This window comes from Amblyomma americanum, chromosome 6 (genome assembly GCF_052857255.1).
Source record: "Amblyomma americanum isolate KBUSLIRL-KWMA chromosome 6, ASM5285725v1, whole genome shotgun sequence".
Lineage (NCBI taxonomy): Eukaryota > Metazoa > Arthropoda > Arachnida > Ixodida > Ixodidae > Amblyomma > Amblyomma americanum.
This window is the reverse complement of record NC_135502.1, coordinates 57,373,162-57,397,249: the sequence shown is the minus strand read 5'-3', so window position 1 is coordinate 57,397,249 and position 24,088 is coordinate 57,373,162. Positions and strand designations below refer to the sequence as shown.

General features: G+C 46.4%; 1 protein-coding gene across 1 annotated transcript in view; it reads left to right on the top strand.

Moving 5' to 3' along the window:
- The first annotated feature begins 89 nt into the window (after nucleotides 1–89).
- Nucleotides 90–24,088, top strand: part of LOC144093533 (proliferation-associated protein 2G4) — a 37,935-nt gene continuing 13,936 nt past the window's right edge. Inside the window, exons 1-7 of the mRNA XM_077627057.1 lie at nucleotides 90–239; nucleotides 1,008–1,136; nucleotides 3,504–3,609; nucleotides 5,080–5,149; nucleotides 16,853–16,945; nucleotides 18,177–18,240; nucleotides 21,415–21,493. Of these exons, the coding sequence (XP_077483183.1) occupies nucleotides 158–239; nucleotides 1,008–1,136; nucleotides 3,504–3,609; nucleotides 5,080–5,149; nucleotides 16,853–16,945; nucleotides 18,177–18,240; nucleotides 21,415–21,493 (623 nt within the window). The 5' untranslated portion in view covers nucleotides 90–157. The remainder of the gene's footprint in view (nucleotides 240–1,007; nucleotides 1,137–3,503; nucleotides 3,610–5,079; nucleotides 5,150–16,852; nucleotides 16,946–18,176; nucleotides 18,241–21,414; nucleotides 21,494–24,088) is intronic.

Below are 24,088 nucleotides of genomic sequence, written 5' to 3'. Positions count from 1 at the left end.
AAACAAAAGTGTCTTACTGTATGCATAACGCAGCGAGTGAATTTTTAGTGCCGTAGTCACGGCCTAACCTTGGCCAGGCTGCTTATGCTGCTGGCCACCACATTTCCCGCCATCTCAACTCGCGGCGCATGACGGGATCCATCCGTGTTCAAGAAACATGGCGGACAAAGACGATGAGCCGACGATCGCTCAAGACTTGGTTGTCACCAAGTATAAAATGGCCGGAGAAATGGTCAACAGTAAGTTCAGAAATTTCTGCTCTTTGCCATTCTACCGGATGGTGCACCCAAAAGTGTGCCTGCGCTTTTCACTATCTTTGGCAGCCTGTCGGCCCCCGCCACATGTGGAGACATGGCAACGTGTTTTGTTGCTGGAGGCGAGCCGCCCGCGCCCGTGTGGTTTTCTTGTTTGGATACGCTCCCCTGCGTGCTTCTCTACAGACATAGCTTTTATATCTGTGTTGGATCGTTCGTTTCTACCAGTGTACTCATTTGCTGTGTACACTGATCAGTGGCCACTTACGCCGGTGTGGTCCGCTCCTGGGGAGATGTGAAATTCTTGCAGTGCGGTTGCCGAAAACCGGGCCTCAGGGTAGCGGTGGTTAGAACCGGTGAGCCGTGTCATTTCGTCGAATAAATATTGTTATTCGCCAGGTCCATAGTCGCGTGTCATTGCCTGTGGTCGTGAATAATGCGCGAAGTCGCGTTTCTGGGTCAGTAGCCGGCGTGGCGAAGAAACGTGCCGTATGGCTGTAAATGTCGCGTCAGGTATCCTCGAAGGCATATTTTCGCCGTTATGTCAGCCTGATTTATACTTTCACGTATCGACCAAGTAGTTCACTTCGACAGCGTTGCTGTGCAGAAGTTTCGGGGGAAGTACTCGCTGTAACGCCGGCCATATGGACGTTTTTACTGACCGGAACAGGTATTTCTAGCCAAGGCGAGATTCATTTTGGACGCAGTTATTCTTTGCATGCATCGCCATCATTGTTTTGTTTCTTTTTTCAGAAATTCTCAAACAGCTAGTGACCATGTGTAAAGCTGGAACATCTGTGCTGTCCATTTGCGAAGAAGGTGACAAGCAGATCATCGAAGAGACTAGCAAGGTTTTTAAGAAGGAAAAAGAGCTGAAGAAAGGTACGTTTGTATCAGTCATATAAACTGCCCATTCATTTGCTGTGGTAGAAACCTATTAAGGGTAGCAGTGTTTTCTGTCAAACGCCTCTTAAAGAGTTTTGTAAGTTTTGTAATCTCGTTGGCAGCAATGTTACAAGTAGGGGCTTAAGTTCTCATTTTCAACAAAAAAAAGATAAACATATGGCAAACTAATTTTTTGAAATTAGGTTTTAATCGAACACGGTCAGTATCTTCATATGTATGCTGTAGCTTGTTGCCTATTGAGTATGAGATAAGTGGTAACTGTACAAAGCGATGTTCCTGGCGACAGCTGTCGCCTATCACTGCAGCTGGTACACCCACACGAAGCGATGAGACTTGGTAATAGAGTGGCGCATTTTCAGTGTTGCTCTGGTGCCGCCACATCACCGTTCAGTCATCTTGCGTCATCAGGGAAGTATGACTGTTCTGATACCCATTATTTTTTAGACTAAACAGCATAAAGTATGATAAGAGCACTGATGGAAATTCTTCTGGTAATACATTGCATTTCAAGGGACACAGCGCAGTGGTGCTAAACTATATTCTGCAGTACTCAGGCTTGCACAAAGTGACGTTTCTTTCTCACACATTTCCAAAATAATTAACAACATCTATGCCACAGCAGTCTTTATATTTTCCCTGCCAAGCTTTCCCTGAACTATTTCGATGCATGGCTCAGATGTAGCAAGCGTGAGCGGCTTCTTCACTGAAGCCGCACTAGAAAATCAAACTTCACTTGCAAAATATCTAGATCGGAAGTTATATACCCCCAAAGTCCTCTTCTATTGGCTGGGCTCGTGAGCTGTTGGGCGATGAGTGAACCCAGAAACTGGGGACGACAGTGGTTCCACGGCCCTCAGCTTATTGCACGGTGTGTTGCTGTGAGTTATCGCCACATGTGGTTAACGTTTTACACTAAGTCACAGAATTTACATAGTACAGAAGCCAGAAGCCCATTGAGACAGTGGGATCGTTGGATTAAGTTGTGCAGTTTAACATTTTGTGACATTGCTTCGCTACTTTAAGACAGGTGCTTAGTGCAGCCGAGACACTACACTACCTCATCAAGCTTCATCTTCTAGCATAGTGTCCTCTGCTCACAGACTGTTGTCACCTTATCAAAACCTTACTTTGTTGGCAAGTAAGGGCACTGCCAACGTTTGTAACTGTGACAGGCGTCTGTCAACTCAACAATATTCAAAAGCTTCACAAAAGAGTACATGTTATCGTTTCTGTGACGGTTCAGGGGCACTTCAACGCTGCTGTCATAATGCGGACTGTTGGATCAGTGTTGCAAGTAACAAATACACTACATTTATGTGTGACCAGGTGAAGCGATTCCGACATGAAGGCTACCAGACAGAAAGGCCTGGTTCCTCTTGTCTGAGTGAGACGCGTGTATATGTGTGTTGCCTTTGTTTTTTTTTTTGCAACCTAATTTTTATAAATTGATCAATTTTTATAAATGGATTTCTATAAATGGTGGATCGCTTCCATGCTGTTACTTTTTTCTGACTGCAGTAGTATTGCAATATTGCAACCTCTACTCTAAACACAACCGCTTGTGTGTTGATTACTTGTACATAAACTAAAGCAAAGCCAAGATAAACTGTACATAACTTTTGAGCACACAAAGGGGGCGCATGTGTCACCGAAAAAAAGGGGGGGGGGGGATTCTTTCGCAGGAATCGTGTTCACTGGAAATAATAAAACAAAAATTAAGGGCTGAAATAAACAGTGGAAAAAATCTGTGCATTTTCAAAACATATAAACTGAGAAGTCCAACCCCTAGTTTCGAGGAGCAGCAACTTACTAAGTTGTATGGTATAAGTACATTGTGTATTGTAGGTATTTGTGGCTGATGCATAATGCTGGCAGCTGTGGACAGGGTGTGAAGAATGGATGAAAGCAGTGCGTCATAACAAAGCTGCATCGTGTAAAATGGGAAGGATAAAGGTTGCCCTCGCAAGTGGGAAGGATAAAGGTTGCCCTCGCAAGTGAATGTTATGTGAGAGCATGCTATGCAGAAAGTCTGTTTGATGAATTTTCATTGCGCGTCTTCTAAAAATACCTGACAAACTAAATTTGTTGGGAAAGCCTAAGTGGTCGCATGTTGGGCCAGCTCTGCCAGCCTCTTGGTTGGTGAAGGAGGTGCAAAGTGTGGGGAAGTTGACTTGTGAAGACTGTGCTCTACATACCCTTTTCCTTGATTCTTTCGTTCTCTATTCCTTGCTTATGCTCTTTTTTTTTCCTAGTTCTGCTTGTGCTATTTTCTTTCCTAATTCTGTTTGCACTTAAAACTCATCATGAATGTACATATTTGGACATCGGTTTCTCACTTTGCAGGCATTGCCTTTCCAACGTGTGTGTCGGTAAACAACTGCATCTGCCACTACTCCCCACTGAAATCTGATGCCGAGTATATCCTGAAAGATGGGGATGTAGTCAAGCTGTGAGTACCCGTTGCTATTCTCTTAGAGTGACATCGGTGTTGCTGATTCTTTGTGGTGCAGTAAAACCTCGTTAATTTGATCCCCGTTTATTGGGATAATTGGAACTCTTGACTCGGTCTTGGCCAACAGCCATGTAAATCTATGGCGCCGGATGCCCGCTAATTCGGACGCTATGGGTCTAGCACCGGTTTACTCGAATGGGCTTCTGAAGGAGGCCGCGTGCAGGTATGACCAGCATGGCAAGAAATTGTCAAAATAGCCTACTTAAAACCTGAGTTCCATGCTCCATAGTCACCTGGGCACCTCTGATGTGCGGGCAACGGCAGACGTGACGACGAATGAACGTTCTTGGAGAACAGTCGGACCGCTTAGTTTTGGTTTCACTTTTCTGAGCTTCGCTCCCGCCCACAGCGATGGCTGCTTGACCAACCAACATCAGCCTGGTAACCTAACTCAGCTGAGCACTATTTCGGATGCTAATTGGTGCAGTGCTGGTGTTCTCCCTCCCACCCTGCCATTTTTTTTCGCTCTTTCAGCGCCATTTCCTTTGCCTTCGTTTGCATGGTTCCGTTCTTCCAGAGCTCCGAAATAGCACTTTCGTCACGTTCTATACACTCAGTAGTGCCGCTTATGATAGATGTGACGTGATGTGGTAGAGACGAGCAGCCCCATCGAGTCGCACTTTGAAGGATGTTGGAGGCTCTTACGATTTTGGAGCAGTTCTGCTTCAATGCTCCCAACAGTATGCTTGTAGTAAAGCATTGATGGGAATGTCGAAAATAGTTATCGCTGCGCTGTTCTTATCTCGAAATTGGGCAACCTTTGCCCAGTCTTTCACCAAATAAATTTACTGTCATGCCAGCAGTTCTCGAGAGTTTTTCTGGGAGTCATTCGATAATTCGAACATTTTCTCCGGTTCTTTGAAGTTTGAATTAACGAGCTCTTACAGCATTAAAGATATTGCAGCTCAGTCTGGCTCAACCAACTGAAAAACACATTTGAACATGATCACTCGGTTGCTTTGAGGAGGCCTGCACCGAGTGATTTGTATCTTTTCTCATTTCTGACTGTTTGTGAAATATAAGTAAACTGAGAAAATTTGTTCTTATGAGATCAGAAAGCGTTTATGGAAAGAAAAGTTTCTTACTGTGTTTAGATGCCGCAATGTTGGTTTTTGGTAGACATCTTTTTTTATGTACTTGTCAGTAAACATAAAACTGGGGCTTTGTATTGGTTTAATCATTACTGCTTCTCATTTGAGCAAATCAGAGAGGAAGGCATTATCTCGGCAAATTTAAAAGTATATTCTAAAAAGTGCATTTTGTTCTTCACATACAACTTACGTTTAGTTATTGTCTGGTTCTTTGTAGTTTCCTCAACGTTTTTTAACATGGTGCTTTTTTAAAACCACTCTTGGATGCTTTAGTTGAATGTTCTTTAATTTTCAATTTTTGCATGCTATTTTTCAGGGATTTAGGAGCTCACATTGATGGCTTCATTGCGGTTGTGGCACATACAGTCGTCGTGGGTGCTAGCCATGTAAGTAAAACGAATAGCTAGAGAAAAAGTATCACTTGTCAGTAGTACTTTTTAGATTCTTTGTCCCTGCAGTCAGAGCCTTTCATAAGCATTTTTTTTTTCTGATGCCATAATTACTCGCATAATTTGCACACCACTAATTTATTACCTGTGTTTTTATAAAAAAAAAAAAACTTACTCGCGCATTCTACGCTTTCTGCTGTGCTAGACCACCAGCATGCACGAGTGAGCGTGCAAGGCAGACTTGGTAAGATCGGCGCGCCGGCATTGCTGTGTGTGGCTGCGAAAGGTGCGACTAGTGAGGGGACGAACTGCATGCCATTTACCTGGCTCGCTCGTGCTTGCTTTCCCGAATTAATAGTTGTGAGAGCAATCTCCTGGTAACCGTCGATGCGCGCCGGAATTCAAAACTACTGAACTTTTTGCTGTTTGGTTTCCCGCTAGTCAGCCGGGCTGCATACGAGGGTGCCGGTTTATCGCCTTTGTCTCCATTTGCCTCTGACTGCTGGCTTTGCAATTGTATTGTTTCATGTTTATTGCTTTGAGCTGCTCAAGTGGCATCATGCCATCCCGCAGGGAACTACACAGCATGAGACGGGGCAGAAAGTGGGTATGCGTCTTGCATTTGGAGTCAGTCTTATTATTTCGACCAGCGAGGGGTGCAAGATGGAAGGGGGGGTCTGTATATAGGTGGCAGTATACAGTATGTATTGCAAGTTATGACCTTTGTAGCATTCTTTAGGACAAGTTCAGAAATTTTTCACGAGATTTGCCTACCCTTTTTTGAAGCCTTAAAGAAATGTGCACAGATTACACGAGTAAATACTGTAAAACTAACATAACTCTGCTGCTAACAAAATGTTTGGTGTTATTCTAAGACGTCATCTTTGCAATGCGCCTGAGCTTGTCAAGTTATTAGTCTGCAAATCACTTCAAGAATCAAAGTAAAGAAACCAAATGTACCCCATAGAGATTGCGTGACGCAAGTGCACAGTGAATTGACATATAAATGGCATGCTGTATGGGACAATGAAATAAACGAAACTGCGTCTTTTAAAGCCCATCCTGGAAAAATGGCAATGGTGCACACTCCAGGAACATTTTACCGTAGAACCCTGCTGTTACGTTCCCGGGTGCTGTGTTTTTCCAACCACTATGTTTTCATGAGCCAGCCCTATCCAATCCCCCATAGAAATCCGTGTAGTACAAACTCCGCTGTTACAGAGCAGTTGTGGTAGTGCTCGTGCGTGATATGTTGTGAATGTACCCTCATGCTACTTTATTTTGTGCCAACGTTTTGACAGCCGCTGCGTAACTCAGAGTGAGTGGTAGTGGGACTTGACTTTATCGGCGCTTCGCCACCACCGTGTTCGGCGGCTTCCGGGCAGCATGAATCTTGTTTGGTGCAGTTGGTGCAGTTCATGATGGAATGGTATACAGTCGCCGACCGATTTTTCGGACTCAAAGGCACCTGAAAAAGGGTCCAAATAATCGAACAGTCCGAAAAGTCCGTGAAGTACAAAACAAATCACGTTATTAAGATTAAATAGGCTTAAAAAAGTCACTGATTTTTGCCTTGCAGCAAATTTCTCTTGCTGGTGACGATTTGCGCCTGTATTTTTGCCAAAGTTGTGCTTTCACTGTACACACTAGACAGCAAGGTCACGGCGTTTAGTTGAATACTTCCCACGCTTCTTTGATGGACCCGGCGGCACCGGCGGGGCCATGTTGTCCACAACCCGAGTGTGCACCACACCGCTCGTCAAACACATGCAAAAACAAGGCACTTTGCGTTCAAAGTGGTGGCACTGCCGGACGCAGTCACAAAACGGTGAACGGATGTAACTTCGTGAAGACGGAGCGCCACTCGGTCGACACGGGCGGAGGAATCCAAGTGACCAAACGGGGAATGACGAACGTATGAGACCCACTGCGGTGGCTCAGTTGTTATGGAGCTCGACTACTGATCCGGAGTACCCGGGTTCGAACCAGACCGTGGCGGCTGCGTTTCGATGGAGGTGAAACAAAGGCGCCCGCGTGCTGTGCGTTGTCAGTGCACTTTAAAGATCTCCTGGTGGTTGAAAATATTCCGGAGCTCTCCTACTGCACCTCTTTCTTCTTTTCTTCTCTCAATCCCTCCTTTATCCCTTCCCTTAATGCGTGGTTCAGGTGTCCGCTGAGCCCCAACAACTAATTTTCAACGTGTGGGACAAGAGATAACTGCCTGCGACAACGTTGTCGACAAAAGCAGGTTGACAGCGATGACAATCCGACTGCCGCCTCAAAGTTTCAGAGATCGCTGGGACATCTACTGGCATAAATGAGGTGCCGAAAGTATGTCAAGCCAATCCATTTGCAGAGTAAATCCACCTCAATCCAAGATGGCGCCTATTGCGCTGGCAAAAACCAATAAGATGGCTGATTTTGGCCCGCAGGTGCCAGAAATTAGTCCGAAAAATCGTTCTTTTGAACTTTTAAAGTCCTAAATACAGTCAAACCTGGATATAACGAAATTGAAAAAGTTAGCAATTTTTCGTTATATCCAGGTTTTCGTTACATGCAGTTTTGGGTTAAGACTGGTAAGGATTATGCCAAAACGAAATAAAAATTCGACAGATATCAATTCAAGTGAACTCGCCATTCAAAGAATTTATTTAATAGAGAAAAACTGCGTAATTTTCGCTTGCTGTTTTTGCCCGATCGAAGCCACTACTCGGCGCTCCAAGGAAACTAAGGCATCCATGGCTGCTTCATCGTCCTGCGAGCCGACGAAATGGCGCAGAACGTCCACCGCGTCCATCAGTTCCCTCGCGGTGGGAACAGCACAAAACGTATCAGGCTCTGACGAACCGTCACCTTCAAGGCTATCTTTAACGGTTTTGACAAGTGCCGCATCAGTCATCTCTTCCGTAGCCACGGCGCCGTTGTCCACGAACAAAAAGTTTCACAGCTCGACACCGTCGGGCACACCACCGTTCATGCGTAGTTCATCCCACGCTTCTGCGACCTCGGGTGGGCTTGAAGGTTCGTCTTCAGTGACTGTAGCTTGAATGGCCTTATTTACCTGAGCCTTGGCGAAGCAATTGGTGATCACTTGTGATCCGACCTCTTGCCACGACGCAGCAAGCATTTCGATTGCTTGGTAGATATCCACTTTTGTTGGCCATTCAAGGCGGATGTCCAGGAGCATCTTCTGTATCAATCGACGCCGGTAACAGCATTTAAAGCTGTTAATAACCCATTTGTCTAAGGGCTGTACCAGAGAAGTGCAGTTAGGTGGCAAATGCTGCAGCTCGACCTTAGAAAGCTGTAGGCCTTCCACATGGTGCGCGGAGCAGTTGTCAAGCAGCAAACAAATGCTGCGAACTTGTCGCTTGACATCTTGGTTGAGCTCCTTCAGCCAGTCGTAAAAAATTGCCCGCGACATCCAAGCTTTGGAGTTTGCCACATATTTTACTGGCATCCGCCCTGTTCCTTTAAAACATCCGGATCGGGCATTGCGGAAAATAACAAACAGGATTCGCTTGTCGCTGGCATCAGTGTTGGCGCAAAGCAAAACCGTCACGCGGAGTTTAATTTGCTTTCCACCGCGGCAGTCTTCTCCTTTCAGTGAGAACGTGCGGCTCGGTAACATTTAAAAAAACAGGGCCGTCTCATCAGCATTATAAATGTCGGCAGCTTCATAGTGGCTGAAAATGCCGGGAAGCTTCTTGGCCACCCACGAGGCAGCAGCATCGCTGTCTGCGGAGGCAGACTCGCCAGATACCACTTTTCCGACGACACCGTGCCGGCTTTTAAATCCTTGTAGCCAGCTGTTACTCGCTTTGAAGTCGTCGTGGCCCAGGATACAAGCAAAATCTATGGCTTTCTGCTGCAAAATCGCGCCACTTATGGGCACGTTTTGTGCTCGTCTGTCCAAAAACCATGCAAACACGGCGTTGTCCACATCAGCATACGTCGACGTCTTCAGTCTTTTCTTCTGGGCGCTTGTGCCCGACTCCATCGCACTGCGGATGCTTTGTTCTGCAGCAAGAATGGTTGACAGGGAGCTGGCTGGTATATTGAAGCGGGCAGCGACATCCTTCTTTTTTTCGCCGGCGGTAACCGCATTCAAAATCGAGAGCTTATCTTCAAGCAACAAAACTTTGCGTTTCCTCACAGCAGAACTCATCGTAACGAACCGACACCGTAAACACACACCAACACACACACGTCAACACGCTGACGAAGAAGGCTTACCATAACTGCGCCGCAACACCACGAAAAATTTGTCATAGTAGTGCCACCTAGTGTCAAGCTACAAAATGAAAGCTTAAAAGTTGCTACGCTTGCCACGGAGCGGCGATAGCGGCGCTCAACATCATCATCATCACTGAGGTCTGCTTGTTTGCTGCGATTGCAAGCGTTCTGCTCGCGGTCTACTTTACCTTTTAATATAAAAACTTACTTAAACAATATTCATTAAAGTTGCGCACTGTCCGGTCAAATTTCGGGCAAAACATTACAAGATACAGCTCGATGATCAGAGCCACGGATTCGTTACATCAAGGTGAACTGCCGCAACGAGTTCGTTACATGGAGGTCGCCTATACATGGGCTTCAATGGGGGATGTGCTGGGGAATTGAAAAATTTCGTAAAATCCAGGAATTCGTTACATAGAGGTTCGTTACATAGAGGTTCAACTGTATTCGTCGTGAATATAATGGCTTCTATGGTGTGACCGACAGTGCCTCATCGAAGTCCGAATTACCCGTCAGCTACTGTAAGTTGATGCATCACTGCTGTAGCATGAGCGCCAACAACCGAAGACGCGAAAATGAAACTATGCCGTGGCTGACGGCATGCGAGCTGTGCTGCCGTTGGTTCTGAAGCGTGTTTCTGTCATCAGAACTTTCGCTATCGCCTGCAGCTTGCTTGCTGTTGGGAAAAAATGCAGTTGGAGATCCTTCATGTTCTTTACGCTCCATTTCATACATAGCAGGTAACGCTGCTAAAGCTAGCGTGCCTGTTCGCGCAGGCTAAGTCCGCGCTCAAAAAGTAGTTCGCCATACAACCACAGTGAACACAAGCGTATTTCATTGTGACATACCTGAGCTGTATTTGATTCAGCTGTGGTTCACTGCACCGCCTCCACCGGTTCATGGTGCGCTGCAACAAAGCCCTCGATTCACACCGCCCTCTGCACCGTCGTCCACGATTGATTCGGATGCAGCCGTGGTGCCGCTTTGGTGCAAGGTACCATGGCACCAGCCGCCAAGAAGGTGCAAAAAAGTTGTGTGCAGACAGCTTTCAGCAGACGATGCGCTGACGATGCTAACATGCTCGTAAGTATTGAAGGTGAATTGAGGGAGGTCTTCGCTGTCGTCGACGGGTCCTATGTCATTTTGCGAGAAAATGACGCTGAAATATACGCGACAGCAGGCACTTTCTGTGTTTTTCTTTTTGTACTTGCTACTTGTAACAGCTAGCTAAGCCGCCCGTGTGCGTGCGAATTCACACAAAATATATTTTTTTTTTTCCGACGGTGCAACAATGGTGTGTGGGCTGTTGGAAAAATATGGGAGGGGCGAATCCGGGCGTGTTTTGCTTGCGCCAGTACCTCTGCCTGCTGCGCTAGCATGCAGGCAGATGCGGCTGGTTCGCCGCTGCCTGGTCATTCTGCTGCTGCTACGGGGATGCTGGGTTAAGCAGCGAGGTAGTTTTTAAACTGCTTATAAAGAGCTAAATGAGCGAGGCAGGCTCTCGGTGGTAATTTGTGGGCGCCCCCCTTTAGGTGTCGGAAAGTATGCAGGGCCTTGAAACGCACCGAAAGTTCTTTGAACTACTCTCTAGAGATTCTGAAGAGCCTCATGAATTCGAAATTGAAGTAGCAATTGCAACCACGCTTTTGCAGTACTCCGGAATTCGGCTGCAATTGGTCCAAACAAGTGAGTTGCGGCAAAGGACAGCACAGAGTCAGTTTTCTCATATTCACAGTCTGAAGAGTAGAACTATTCCATAACAACGAACTATGTTATGTCCTCGTCGTCGACCACGGCCAACTCCATGGCTGACGCAAGTCTCGTTATGCACGAAAGCGACTGCACACAAAAAATACACAAGAGAACTGTACCACTGAATATCTCCACGGCGAGCAGACGACAAGACCTGCCTGCACGCGCTCTATTGAAAATTGTCGCACGTAAGGTGCAGCGCTGCACCGTGATTTTCAAAGCTACCAAATCGTTTTATACCGCTCTTTTGTTTTCGTCCGAACACTAATCACCAGAGTTTCAAAAAGAATGAATGATTTGTGGTGGAGTAATATGGTTTTGCGGACGCACTACTTCCGTACCCTCCACAGCGTTGTCTGCTATGTGTGAAACGGAGTACAGTTGAATCCCGCTACAACGAAATCGACGGGACACGCGAGAAATTTCGCTGTCGAGAAATTAACCAAAAATGCAAGGCAATAACTCCAGCAAAACATAGTTTTATTGCCAGAAATCTGTGAGCTTAGCCTGCTTGCGTTTCACTGCCAGCAGCAGTGTCACGCGACCCTCGCACTCTGTTAACAGTGACATCGCAGCATCGTCATCGTGTGTGCCAAGCAATTTTCTAATAACGTCGGAAGGCATCCAGTACCTGCGATGAGACTGCCGGGGCAGGTAAATCTTTAGTGGGGTCGTCTTCATGATCGGACGGCTCTTCCGGCTCGCGAACACTTTTGATGTCTTCATCGCTTCGTTCTTCGTGGACAGTCACGTCAGCGTCGAGGAAATCATCCAGCGCTATGCCAGCAGGGACGTTTCCAGCTTCCTGGAGCGGTTTCCAAGTAACGTCAACCCCGGAGTCTATGACGATGGTACACTTTCCGCGGCTGCAGTCATGCTGGTCACCTTGCTGTCGACAAACCCGGCGTGCTTGGAGCAGTTGCGGATCACGCTGCACCGTGTTGCTCTCCATGCCGCAGCCATCATTTCTAAAGCCACGAAAAGATCGACTTTCGTCTCCCTACCAGTGTCGGTGTTCAGGAGAAGCCGCTGGATCAACCTCTTCCGGTAGGAAGACTTCATGCTCCGGATGATGCCTTGGGTTGAATGACTGAGGTACAGTTCGGTGGGAAGAACTTCAGCTCCACACTTGACAGCTTGACGTCGTCAATGCGGTGCGCTGAACAATTGTCCAAGAGCAAACAAACCTTTCGATTTTCTCTGCTCATGTCGCCGTCAAGTACCACGACCGGCTGTTTGCCACGTACTTGACAGGTAGTCTCCTGTTCCCCTTGAAGCATCGCGGTTTTGCACTTTTGCCAATAACTAACGGGGGCGTTTGTCAGACCCATCCACATTTGTGCACAGCAGCACAGTCACTCGTTTCTTGCTATGTTTGCCTCCTTGGCAACGCAGCCCTTTAAAATCAAGCGTCTTTGCTGGCAGCATCTCATAGAAGAGGCCCATCTCGTTTGTGTTATAAATATCAGACGGAGCGTAACTGCTCATTATGTCAGTCATGTTGTCTGCCGCCCATGCTGATGCGCCGTAACGTCCGCAGATGCCGATTCGCAGCATAAAACCTTGCCGACGATGTTATGCCTTTCTTTAAAGCGATTCAGCCATCCTATGCTTGCCTTAAAGTTGTTCAGCCCTAGCAAACATGCATAATTTAGGGCCTTCTGCTGTACGATTTTACCGCTCAGGGGCATGTTTGTTTCTCGTGTATCGACGAACCGAGCATAGACAGCCTTGTCGTGCTCTTCATACGTTGGTTGCGTCACTTTCTTGTGCTGCGCTGAAGTGCCAGATGAAAGTGCCTTCCTAATGCTGTCCTTATTCTTCAAAATCGTCGATAGTGAACTCGGCGCGATGTCAAAATCTGCTGCAATAATTGCCTTCTCCTTCCCGCTTTCCGCTTCGGCGATAATTCTATCCTTTTCTTCTAGCGAAATAAACTTTCGCTTCTTCGTTGGCGGCGACATGGCAGAGGCGATCGACGAGATCAGACTACAGCGAGAGATCGACGATCAGCGCACACCGACACACGAGAAAATGGCAGCAAGGGCTGCGGAGAAGGCGGGGAGGGGAGCCTGGCGACTGGATTTGGATTAGTCTTTGGCCCTCGTATGGCCGGCGGCCTTCGCACGGCGCCAACAAGTCCCCTCGCTGCTTCCCTATGACGAATAAACGACTCCCAGCCAAATTTTATAATGAAGAATACATGAAAATGTAATAAGCATACATTCCGTGCATTATTTAGCTGCTCCAAGCCACTGCTTTAGCAGGGAATGAACTCGTTCAGCACCCAACATTTAAAGAAAGGCGGGCCACTGACCGGTGAAGGCTCGTGAAAAATTCGTAGAAGCGAATGGGTGCTCACAAAGTAATTTGTTTTCGAGGGAATTTTAATACGTTAACTCCTATGAGGATTTCGCGGGGAATTAAAAATACTTCATTGTGGCGAAAATTTCGTTGAAGCGGCATTTGTTGTGCCGGGATTCAACTGTTAATTTGAACTGGAAGGGGACTGGAAAATTGTTCGAATTAAGTGAAGTTCGAATCCGGAGCAGCCACATTTAGACTTGTTATCACGAGCTTGGCCCTAGGACACGTTTGTAGCGGGTGATTCTCAGAATTAAATTTATGCAGTCGTAATGGCAAATGAAATAAATTGATCTGCCAGTCATGCACCAGAAACAGAACTGGAATGCATTTGCGTGAGCAGCGAGCTTTAGTGCTAGAATATAGGACGATTTTTATGCTCCAAAACGTGTTTATTTACAGGGAAGGGTTGTCAAAATTAAAAGTAATCAGTGATATGTATTTGCTTGCATTTCTTCTGCTGAGACTCCATCAGCATCATCTACGGCTTGCCCAAGAGCTCCAGCGCAACGTCCACGTTCTCATTGGCAGAGAAGAAGCATGCTGCAACATAGAGCGCTGACGCTACTTCACATGCACTTGGCGGTGGCTTAGGCTCGTCGCCGCAGTCGGACTCATCACTGTCAGCTGTGCTCATCGCACGTGAGCCCTGTGGCGTCTGCTGACAGCATGCAGCCTCAATTATATTGGCGTCACTCATGGGCTCCAATGTCTCCACACTGCTGTCCACGTAGCTCGCGGCACCAACAAAAACCATGACGACGATGCCCGAACCTCCATACTATATAGCCATTCTGCGTTGTGTACACCACGCGATCGCGACTCAGCAACCGCGGCACAGCGAAAACCTGGAACGGCTTGCACCGAAGCATCGGCGGCGCGGGCGAGTGCTCTGGCAGCGAAAACCTGCTTCGGCATGCACCAAAGCGCGGGCTCCGCCTGCCTCGTGTGCTCGGCTTGTTTTCTTTGTTTTTTTTCCATCTTTAATAAATTTGCAGCGCATTTTACTTGCTATGGGTGAACTTCTTTTTATGAGGAGCGGTGTCAGCTAGGGGCTCCTAGTTAGAATTAACCGTAGCAGATGCCGACTTGTTGGAATTATCGGGAGTTTTCCCTCATTGAAATTTACAGAGCTTTGCCGAGACCCGGGCGTCAGTTAAAATTAACAGAGTTCAAATTAAAGAGCTTTTACTGTATAGGCTTCTAGAAGAAGGCAATGTTTTAAATAAATGGCAACTGAAAATTTTCAACACAACAAGCAGACCTTTGACTGCCATGGGTTAACCTTAGCCACTTACGTGCTGTAAAACTCGAACACAACAGGGTTTTTGGATAACGTGCTCTCATCTTGTTGATTGCGTAGTCAACGAAAGGCATGGTGCGAAAAATGTTGTCTTTGCTTGCTTAGGCTGTACTTTGATGGACAGTACCAAGGGCTCTTTTTCATCTGAATCAGTCACGTTTCGATGGAGCTGAAACGCTAGAGGCCCATGTACTGTGCACTGTACACACACCCCTCTTAGCCTGAGTTGCTTTGGGGGACGTTAAGTCCCATAAGCCAACCAACCAATCAGCGTGCTTATTGCAAACATATTGCATATAGAATAAAAGCTCAGCAATTTGAACCTCGATAATTTGAACTTCTGGCGCGATTCCGGCCAACGTGTCGTGTCGCACGCTTACTAATTAGGGTGCTTACAGGTCTCACACCGGTTAATTTGAGCAGGCTGTCGAAGAGAGGCTGTGTCTACGTATGGCCGGCACGGCTATCGATCGTCCATATAGCACTACTTAAACCTGAATTCCGTGGTGCAGTCGCTCGCACACCTGTGACATGCGTGCAACGACAGGTGTGACTGAGAATAGTCGCACTGCATAGATTTGGTTTCGCTTTTCTGAGCTTCACGTCAGCCCTCATCAGCCAACCAACCGAGCTCAACTGCGTGCTGGTCTTTTCTGTCGCCTTTTTTTTTTTATCTTGCCTTTTGGTGCTACTAACAGTTTCCATCTGCGTTATTGTTCTATTCATCCAGAGTGCTGAAACCGCGTAGTCGTCACCTGCCGTTCACAGTTTGAGTGCTGAAGCCACCTCACATGCGACGCTTCTGCTTGTGAGGTGTGCAGTGCAGTAGCAGTGAAGTTACTGCATTGCTAAAAATAGCTGTTGTCACGTCATTCTCATCTCAAGAGCAAGCAATCATTTCCCAGTCTTTCACCAAATAAATTTACCTTGATGCAAGCAGTACAGTTGAACCTGGATGTAACGAACCTCTGTGTAGCAAATTCCTCGATGTAATGAAGTTTTTTAATTCCCCAACGCTGCCCCCATTGAAGCGCCTCTATTTGAGACCTCCATGTAATGACACAGCGGTGGTTGACCTTGATATAACAAACTCACTGTTAGCTTGTGCAGAGTTACGAAATTTGGGAGAAAAGCTTCATGACAATAAAGCGTGAATTGAAATGAGAGGAACGCCAACGGTTGCAACGAGTGACCGCAGTCGAGTCAACGTGTCGTGCTCCAGCGCCGCCGCCACATCTCCGTCGCTTTTGGAACGCCACACCACGTGGCACTACAACAGTTCATGCTCAAAACCAGCGAAAAATGATAAGGCGTAGCAAAAACAAAATGGCACGAGCAGTGCGCACCCATTGCTTTGCGCGATACGTTGCTCGCGTGATTCCGCCGCCGATAGCTCTCGTGCATCGGGACTCTGGAGCGGGGACGGTGGAAAGCGCTAGTGACACAAGGCGAAGAGTCCGTTTCCTGGGGCAACAGCGGCTGGCAGACTGAGAGAGGGAACATGTGGGAAGAAGCATGTGCCTCCGCGGCTGGTCTGTACAGCAGCGGCGGGACCACGTGCGCGCTCTCCTGTAGCTCGGCTGGTGACCCCGCCTCTCCCACTCTCCCCACCCCACTTGTAGCGGCGTTGCACGAGCCGTAGCAGTCGCGCTATCAGCGCGAGTTTCTCCAAGTTTATGACTTCGAGTAATGGGGTTTTCTGTAAACATTTTGAAGTTGATTTCACCTACATTTATTTCTTAATTTGGTTTCCGTTCTGTATTGCTCTTTCGGGTCTTCTTGTAAAAACTGCATGCAACGAAAACCTGAGTGTAACAAAAAATACCGGACTTTCTTCAACTTTTTTATATCCAGGTTTAACTGTACCTGTTAGTTTTTTTCAGGGTCTTTCAATAATTCGAACCTTTTTTTTTTTTGTTCCCTTGAAGTTTGAATGAACAAGCTCTGACCGTATTTTAAATGGCAATTTGATGTTAGAGAAAATGCAGCTGTGGGTTTTGTCAAATTATTGAAACGACACTGGTTATTGGTCCCTTTTACAGGATAACAAGGTGAAGGGCAGGAGAGCTGATGTGGTCAAGGCTGCTTACTACGCAGCCGAGGCTGCCCTGCGGCTGGTCAAGCCTGGTGGAGAGGTCAGTATGCTGTGGATCTTGAGTCGCATTTATTTTCTTGCAGGTTGGATCATCATGCCCCTCCCCCCTTTTTTTTTTGTCAGAAAACACTTTAATTTCATTGAATTGTAACCCTGCCAAGTATCTTCTTGTAGTATTGCACTTGCTCTGTCCAAAGCTCTAGTAGCTGTAAACTCGTCTTTCTGTGGTAGTTTTACGCTTAGTGCCCTTTTGCTGTTGCACTTAAAATTGAATGTAACGAACCTCTAGGTAGCGAATACCTGATATTACGGATTTTCTCAATTTCCCATAGCCACATTTATATAAGTGTGTGTATTTCATGTAACAAAGGTATTGCTCCAGTTGATCTTGGTATAACAAACTTGCTACGCCATCTACTCTATGTACTCATGTAAGGGCCACAAGTTTTCACATGGTAGCTTTTAGGGCCCTGTGTCACAGAAAAGTGGCACAGGCTTCATTGACTGTGAGTGAAAAATCTAGGCCACATGACTGTGACGTCATCACAACCTGCCCGCCGCAGCAGGTGGCAGTTAAATTAAGAATTAATCACGGGAGGTTGCTTGGGAAGAGAACAACCAATTCGGCAGATATTGACGTTAGCCCACTAATAATGTATAATAATGCATAAGGCATTATTACACATGGGTTACCTTATAGTGGAATTTCTTGTATTGTTTCGGTTTCAACAGCTGAACGATGACTGTGACGTCAAAGTGTGGTTATAAGTCACTTGAGGCATGAAAAAACAGCAATATAATTGCTGCTTCTACATTTGTTGTCATTCTGGCCCTTAAGGGAGGCTGGTTCAGCACTGTAGTCAACTGAAACGATGAAGCAGCGATTATATTGCATTTTTTCATGTCTCTCGTGACATATAACCACACTTTGGCTTCACAGTCATCGTTTGACTCTTGAAACCGAAACAGCAGGAAAGAAAAATTTGATTATAAATTATTTAGCGGTCATAGGTGAGTACCACATGGTGATTCATGCATAGTAGTGTCTTCCACATAATTGTAGAGAAGGAAACATGCCACCAAAGTTAGGTGTCTATACACCTTTAAGGCGGAGCTTAAGTGTCCCTTTAATTTTTTTTTAGAGGGGGAGAAGAGTTATTGGAGTCTGCTGAAAACTCATTTTCAGGAGCACAGCATATTTTACATAGTACTCAATATCCTCAGGCCGAAACGTTCTCTACAAATATTTTTTTCCATTTCTTGTCTTTTAGAACAGTGCCGTGACGGATGTGATTCAGAAGGTTGCAGAATATTATAAGTGCAAGCCAACTGAAGGTAAGGCCTGTCACTTTTGGGCAATCTGTCTTTCGTGCCTGCCAGCATTGAGCGGTGGAAGCATTTTTGTTGCCGCTCTGGCCCGTAATATACCGGGTGTTTCAGTGAACACTTTCAAAAATTTTTAAAAAGCTTTATGGTGTGAAAATATGGCTTTTATGCCATAGTATTACCATTGTTGGCGGACACCAGAAAACTGGTGAATCGTCTTGCGTAGTAAGGTGGTGAAGTAATTTTTAATAATTAGCTTTTAACTAGTATAGTTAGGTGCATAGTTGCAATTAGAAATTTGTAGCTGGTAGTTAGTAATAGCCATATCAGTTTTAAGAAATTCGAAAATGCGATTACCTCACTGTTCTGGCTCGACAAATTTTGGCTGCATCGTGCAGGAATCCATGCGCTTTCGAAAGTATGCGGGCAAAGCAACCCCTCCAGTGCACGTAACTAGTCAAAAAGCCGCAGCGCCAAAGGTAATCGTGTTTTCGAAATTCTAAAAACTGATATGGCTACTACCGGCGGCCGGCTACAAATCTCTTAATTGCAACTAGGCACCTAACTCTACTAGTTAAAAAGTTAATTATTAAAAATTAGTTAAACAGCTTGCTACTTCGGACGATTCACCGGATTTCTGGTGTCCGCAAACACTAGTAATATTATGCTGCTAAAGCCATATTTTGCCCCAAAAACCCTATTTCTAAAAATTTTTGAAAGTTTTCGCTGAAATACCCGGTAAATGGCAGGATAATATGGAGCTCTCATAACTGCCGCTGTGACTCACTGTTTATGGCGGTCGGCTGCTGACCCGGAGGACACGGGTGCGATCCCGGCTGCGGCGGTGGAATTTCGATTGAGGCGAAATTCTAGAGGCCCATGTGCTGTGCAATGTCAGTGCACCTCAAGGAACCCCACGTGATCGAAATTTCCGGAGTCCTCCACTATGGCGACCCTCGTGGCCTGAGTCACTTTGGGATGCTAAACCCCCATAAAAACAAAAGTATGGAGCACTCTTTGGAGTTGCATTTACTCAATCGCCTTTGCATAAAGAAAACAGAAAGGATTGCCTTCTTTGTGTGTTAACATACTAAAGACTCTTACATTCATGAGTAACAAACGCCCATTAGCTCTCAGTAGGTAACGAGTCTGAAGATCTTTAGCCGAAGCGTGGTTCAAATTATTCTGTCCGTGACTGTACTATCATGCTCAATATGAGCTGCAACACAGGAGCTTTGGCCAGGGGTCACTTTGCAAGCTGATGCCAGCCCAGTACTGCTGGAAATTTGCACTCTTACCCGTTGATGCACACTCAGTGTTTGCAATTTGGGTGCCCTGTATAAGGGCACGTTATTTTACTGCAAAGAGGAATCTTCAGCACGTTCACTCCACATGCGTTAGTACATTCTCGTGGGTACAAGCTTTGAGAATGCTCGAGTAAACACATCAGCACAGCATTACGGCTTCCACATTTCTGGGCAGCCACAAATGAATTTGAGTGAAATCATTTCTTGTGCTTCAATGTATGAATTTTGTTTGTTTTTTAATACTAATTTCAGATTATGCCTGATACAAATGTTTTTCGCGGTCTTATGAGGTTCGTGCGTTGGTATACCAATTATTGCTTGTGAACAGAAATATACCTCTCAAGTTTTGTTTTCAGTAATAGCGGTGGTGCAAGTGTTTCACAGCACATAAGCTCATGAAAATTGTAGAATAGAAAACTGGGCTGGGAAACTGGGAAAAGTGAGGCTACGTTACGCAAGCGCTGTGAAAATTATTTTTGGATTTTTGGTGATCATGTACTACTGCTCTTTCTGTGTATTTCTTCCACTTTTGAGCTCTTTTAATTCAGTTCTGATGTATTCAGGCTAAAAATTCTGCCATTTTACGGAATGCAGTTCTCGCATGCGAAGTACCGTATTTACACGATTGTAAGTCAACCTATTTTTAAAAATTTGAAAATCAGAAGTGGGGGGGTCAACTTACAGTCAAAACGAAACATCGCACTATAAGTAAAGGCGAGACACGAGATATCAGGCATGCTACAGCGTAATTGCATTGTGCTGCGTGGCTCCATCGCATCGCTCTTGGTGCTGTTATTGAGCAGCTGCTATGTCAACCCGCAGAACTGGCATCCCCTCCCCGTGCGCGTGGGCGGCGGCCGATGGCAGCTGTTGATAAACAGCAAACTGTCACCCCACACGTGGCTGCTGACTGCTGTTGCTGATAAGTGGCGGCGTCCCGATGGCGCAATCACGTTCTACGGGAAGCTCAAGCGTCCAGCAAGTTTTCTTTTTACTTTCAAATGCGCGCTCGGTACTCAACGGAGCGTTGGTAGTTGATGGAAGGGCCGCTGTTTCAATCGAGGCGGCACCCCACTCGGAACGGCAGCGGTGCCGGGGAGTGTCGGTAGCCGACGGAAGAGCCGACGCCATTCGCGCGTAGTTTCTCTATAGTTTCTCTTTGGCTGTGACGCATTTGACTACTGCCGGCCGCGTTTCACAAGTTTTTGATGCAGTGCTTCGTCAGTCATCATTTGTTCTCCAGGTCCGGCAAGCGATTGGCGCTCATTCACGGCTACATTCAAGATGGCTGCCATTTTTTACGCTGAAGAAACGAACAGCCGCAAGTTCAACGTCTGCAACGGGTGATACAAGTGTGGCAGCTGTAGCGCGGAAAATTATCAGCTGTTCCACGCGATGTCATGATGTGGCTGTTTACGAAGTGCGGGATTTTGCTGGACAACGACATTAGAACGACATGCTGTGGGACCGCAGCAGCGATCACGACGACAGCGCTAGTGAGGACGATGGCGCAAGTGTGGACAACGTCCAGCGACTAATACATTTTCGTTTTGGAATGTGCCCACGCCCACGCGCGGCAGCCGATAGCGGCTGCTGATAAACGGCGGCCGCTGGATAATGCTATCGCGTTCAGCTTTGAATATTCAAGGCCAAGCTTAAACAACCTCGGAAGTTTTTTTTATTTCTCGGAAATGTGATTTGGGGGGGTCGGCTTACATTCGAGTCGACTTACATTCGTGCAAATACGGTAGTTATTTGCACTGAGGATTTCAGTGCATTAGATTGTTTCACTGAGGTTGATCTGTATTCAGCGCCTATTTTTGGCTTCAAAAGGCTCAGCTGCATGCAAGAGTTGACCTGTATGTCTACGTTGCAGGAATGCTGTCGCATCAGCTGAAGCAGTACAGGATAGATGGGGAGAAGTCAATCATCCAGAACCCAACAGAAGCACAAAGGTAAAAGCCATTGTCTGTGTCACCATTGTCTTTGTCACCATTGTCGTCATTGTCTGTGTAACCAGCAGAACTATAGCAAAGCTCAGAGCGAGGGATGGAAGTGTGGTGTTATTAAAAGGAGGGCGAAAATAAAAAGGCCTAGGAGGAGGTAGCTGCAGAAGAGGGAAAGGTAGAAGGGATCCTAAGGGGGAAAGTGGGGAAGGTGGGGTCACGCAAGAGGGGTTGTGTTCATTTTGGGCTGACTGTTGCATAATGACCTCTTAAACGCATTTACAGATAACCATCATGGTTAGAACATGCACCACAACTACCTTCGCATAAGCGATTGGGGTAGATGCATTAGCAGGCAGATACCTCCCCCAACCCCTCCATTTCAGGCAAGTACATATTGGAGGGTTTGTGAAAAATGACACTGCCGTACCCAAATGAGGCAATTCTTTGTGCAACGATTGTGGGCCCGTTATCTCACAGGTGTGGGGCTGATTATGTTCGAATCAGCGTAAGATCTGCCACAAAACTGCCAGTCGTTACTTGAATCGGCCATGGATCGGCAGTTGAGCCGTCAAGCAGCACATATGTGGGCGTCTGTGGGGGCTGTTTGTGGATACCACGCAGTTTACTATGGAAACGGGCATGCATTACTCTGAATGTGCAGGCCACGCGACTCATGACCCACTCCAAATGAAGACAGGCACATTGTAACGTGTTCTCGCAGGGAACACCGAATGCTGGATAGGACACTGCAACCGGGCAAGGGTTGCATCGCGCCCCTCTACACCACTCTTTCAGTGCGATAGTTTAGAGGCTTTTTCCGATAAAGCGGCAATGCTTTGCATTGTACTCTTAAGGGTAGTTTAAGTGTTACGCAAGTTTTATGCCTCCGTATATCGCAGAATCAAGCTGCGTGCAAATTTCACATTAGAGAGCACCATAATTATCAGTCAGATTTTGTCTTGATCCTTTTTTGCCAGCACAGGTAGCAAATTTACCAGTAATGAACGCTCAGATGGCCAGATGCAGAGCTCTGGTTGTAAAGATAAATGCTGTTGCCAGTGCCACCAAGAATTTTACGAAAGTCTGCCGAGGCAAATATGCAAGTGGAATTTCACTTCTAGAAACTGAGTTACGTTATAGTTTGGTTGATGTGCTAAAGCTAATTGAGAGGACAATGCACCTCATAGTCTCCCTGTTGACAGCAGCAATGCAACTGCCTTTGAACCGTGATGGTAGCCAGAATGTGATCTTCTGTGTTGCTTGTGCATGACTTCATATCAGTGTCCTTACATGCCGTGCAAAAGCCCACTTAACCAAGCAACAGCACTTAGTGTGTGACGACAGTGAACAAACAGGGCTCAAGAAAGTGCAGGCAGAATACAAAAAATCTGGAAGAAACATTATTTTGGATGCAGCACCTTACAAATACGCTGAGCTGTGTTGTGCATGGTGAAGTCTCCCACGGTGGCGGCTGCTATCACTATGTTGCCTTTTACTTCCCTACTGCACACACCTCCTTCACCGTCTTTCCTTTCGAAGAACCTGTGCCACCTTTTCTTTGCATGCTCATAGCTGCTGTTATTGCGTGTGCGGGCCCAGTGCTATAAAGGTATGGCCGCTATCAAGGTGTGAATTGTGGTGACAATATTTATTTATTACTTCCAATAGCTTTTGGAGTGCAAAGCATACCCAGCAGTATATTTTTTCTGGGAATACATGGGCACTAAGCAGCGTGTGATGTAAAAGAGTGCAGCATCTCTGTCACCTGCGTGAATGAAAGTTGGAAAGGTATTTTGTTAACACGCCGCGTTCTCAGCATTACGGGTGGGGTATAATTTTCATAAAGCATGCACCGCCCTTCTAGCAAGTGCAGGAAGCATGGTCTACAGTTAAAACTCGATTTAACGAAGTTGAGGGGAGCCGTGAATTATTTCGTTAAATCGAGAACTTCGTTAAATTGAATGAGGCATTTCTTGGGCACATAATTCAGTACATTCGATTACAGTAAAACCTCGTTAAAACGTACCCACTTAAACAGTACTTTCGTTTTAAAAGTAGTAAAGTCAAGTCCCCGACTGAGCACCCATTGAACATAATGCATTTTGCATCCGCATAAACCGTACCAGCTTATCGCGGTCGTATCGGTTAGCACGTACCATTTTCACTTTTCGTCGCACTCGCGCGTGACGAATTCACACCGGTAGCACCGATCCAAAGGACGGTTCGGTTAGCGGCGCAACAATCTTCCCTAAATACCGCCGACGGGACGGCAAGCCACACAGCTAATGACAAATTGGCGCCAAAGTTGGTAATCATACAACTAGCGCAATCTTTGGGGGTCCGTATGGTCATCGTCATGACCCCCCGCGCTACTTTCGAGTGGGTAGCGCCAACACCACGACCGGCGCCGCTAGCGCATATGAAAAGAAAAAACAAATTCTTACTCGACAAGAAAGGCCCGAGGGGACTACAAATTTATTTTCCGCCAAAGAAGTCGGTGATCTTTGCCTGCGTGCGCTTTGTGAGCAACGGCCGCACCGATTTCTCAAAGGTCTGAAGTGCGTCCAGCGCGCCTTCCGTCCCCTCGTGTGCGCCGGCAAA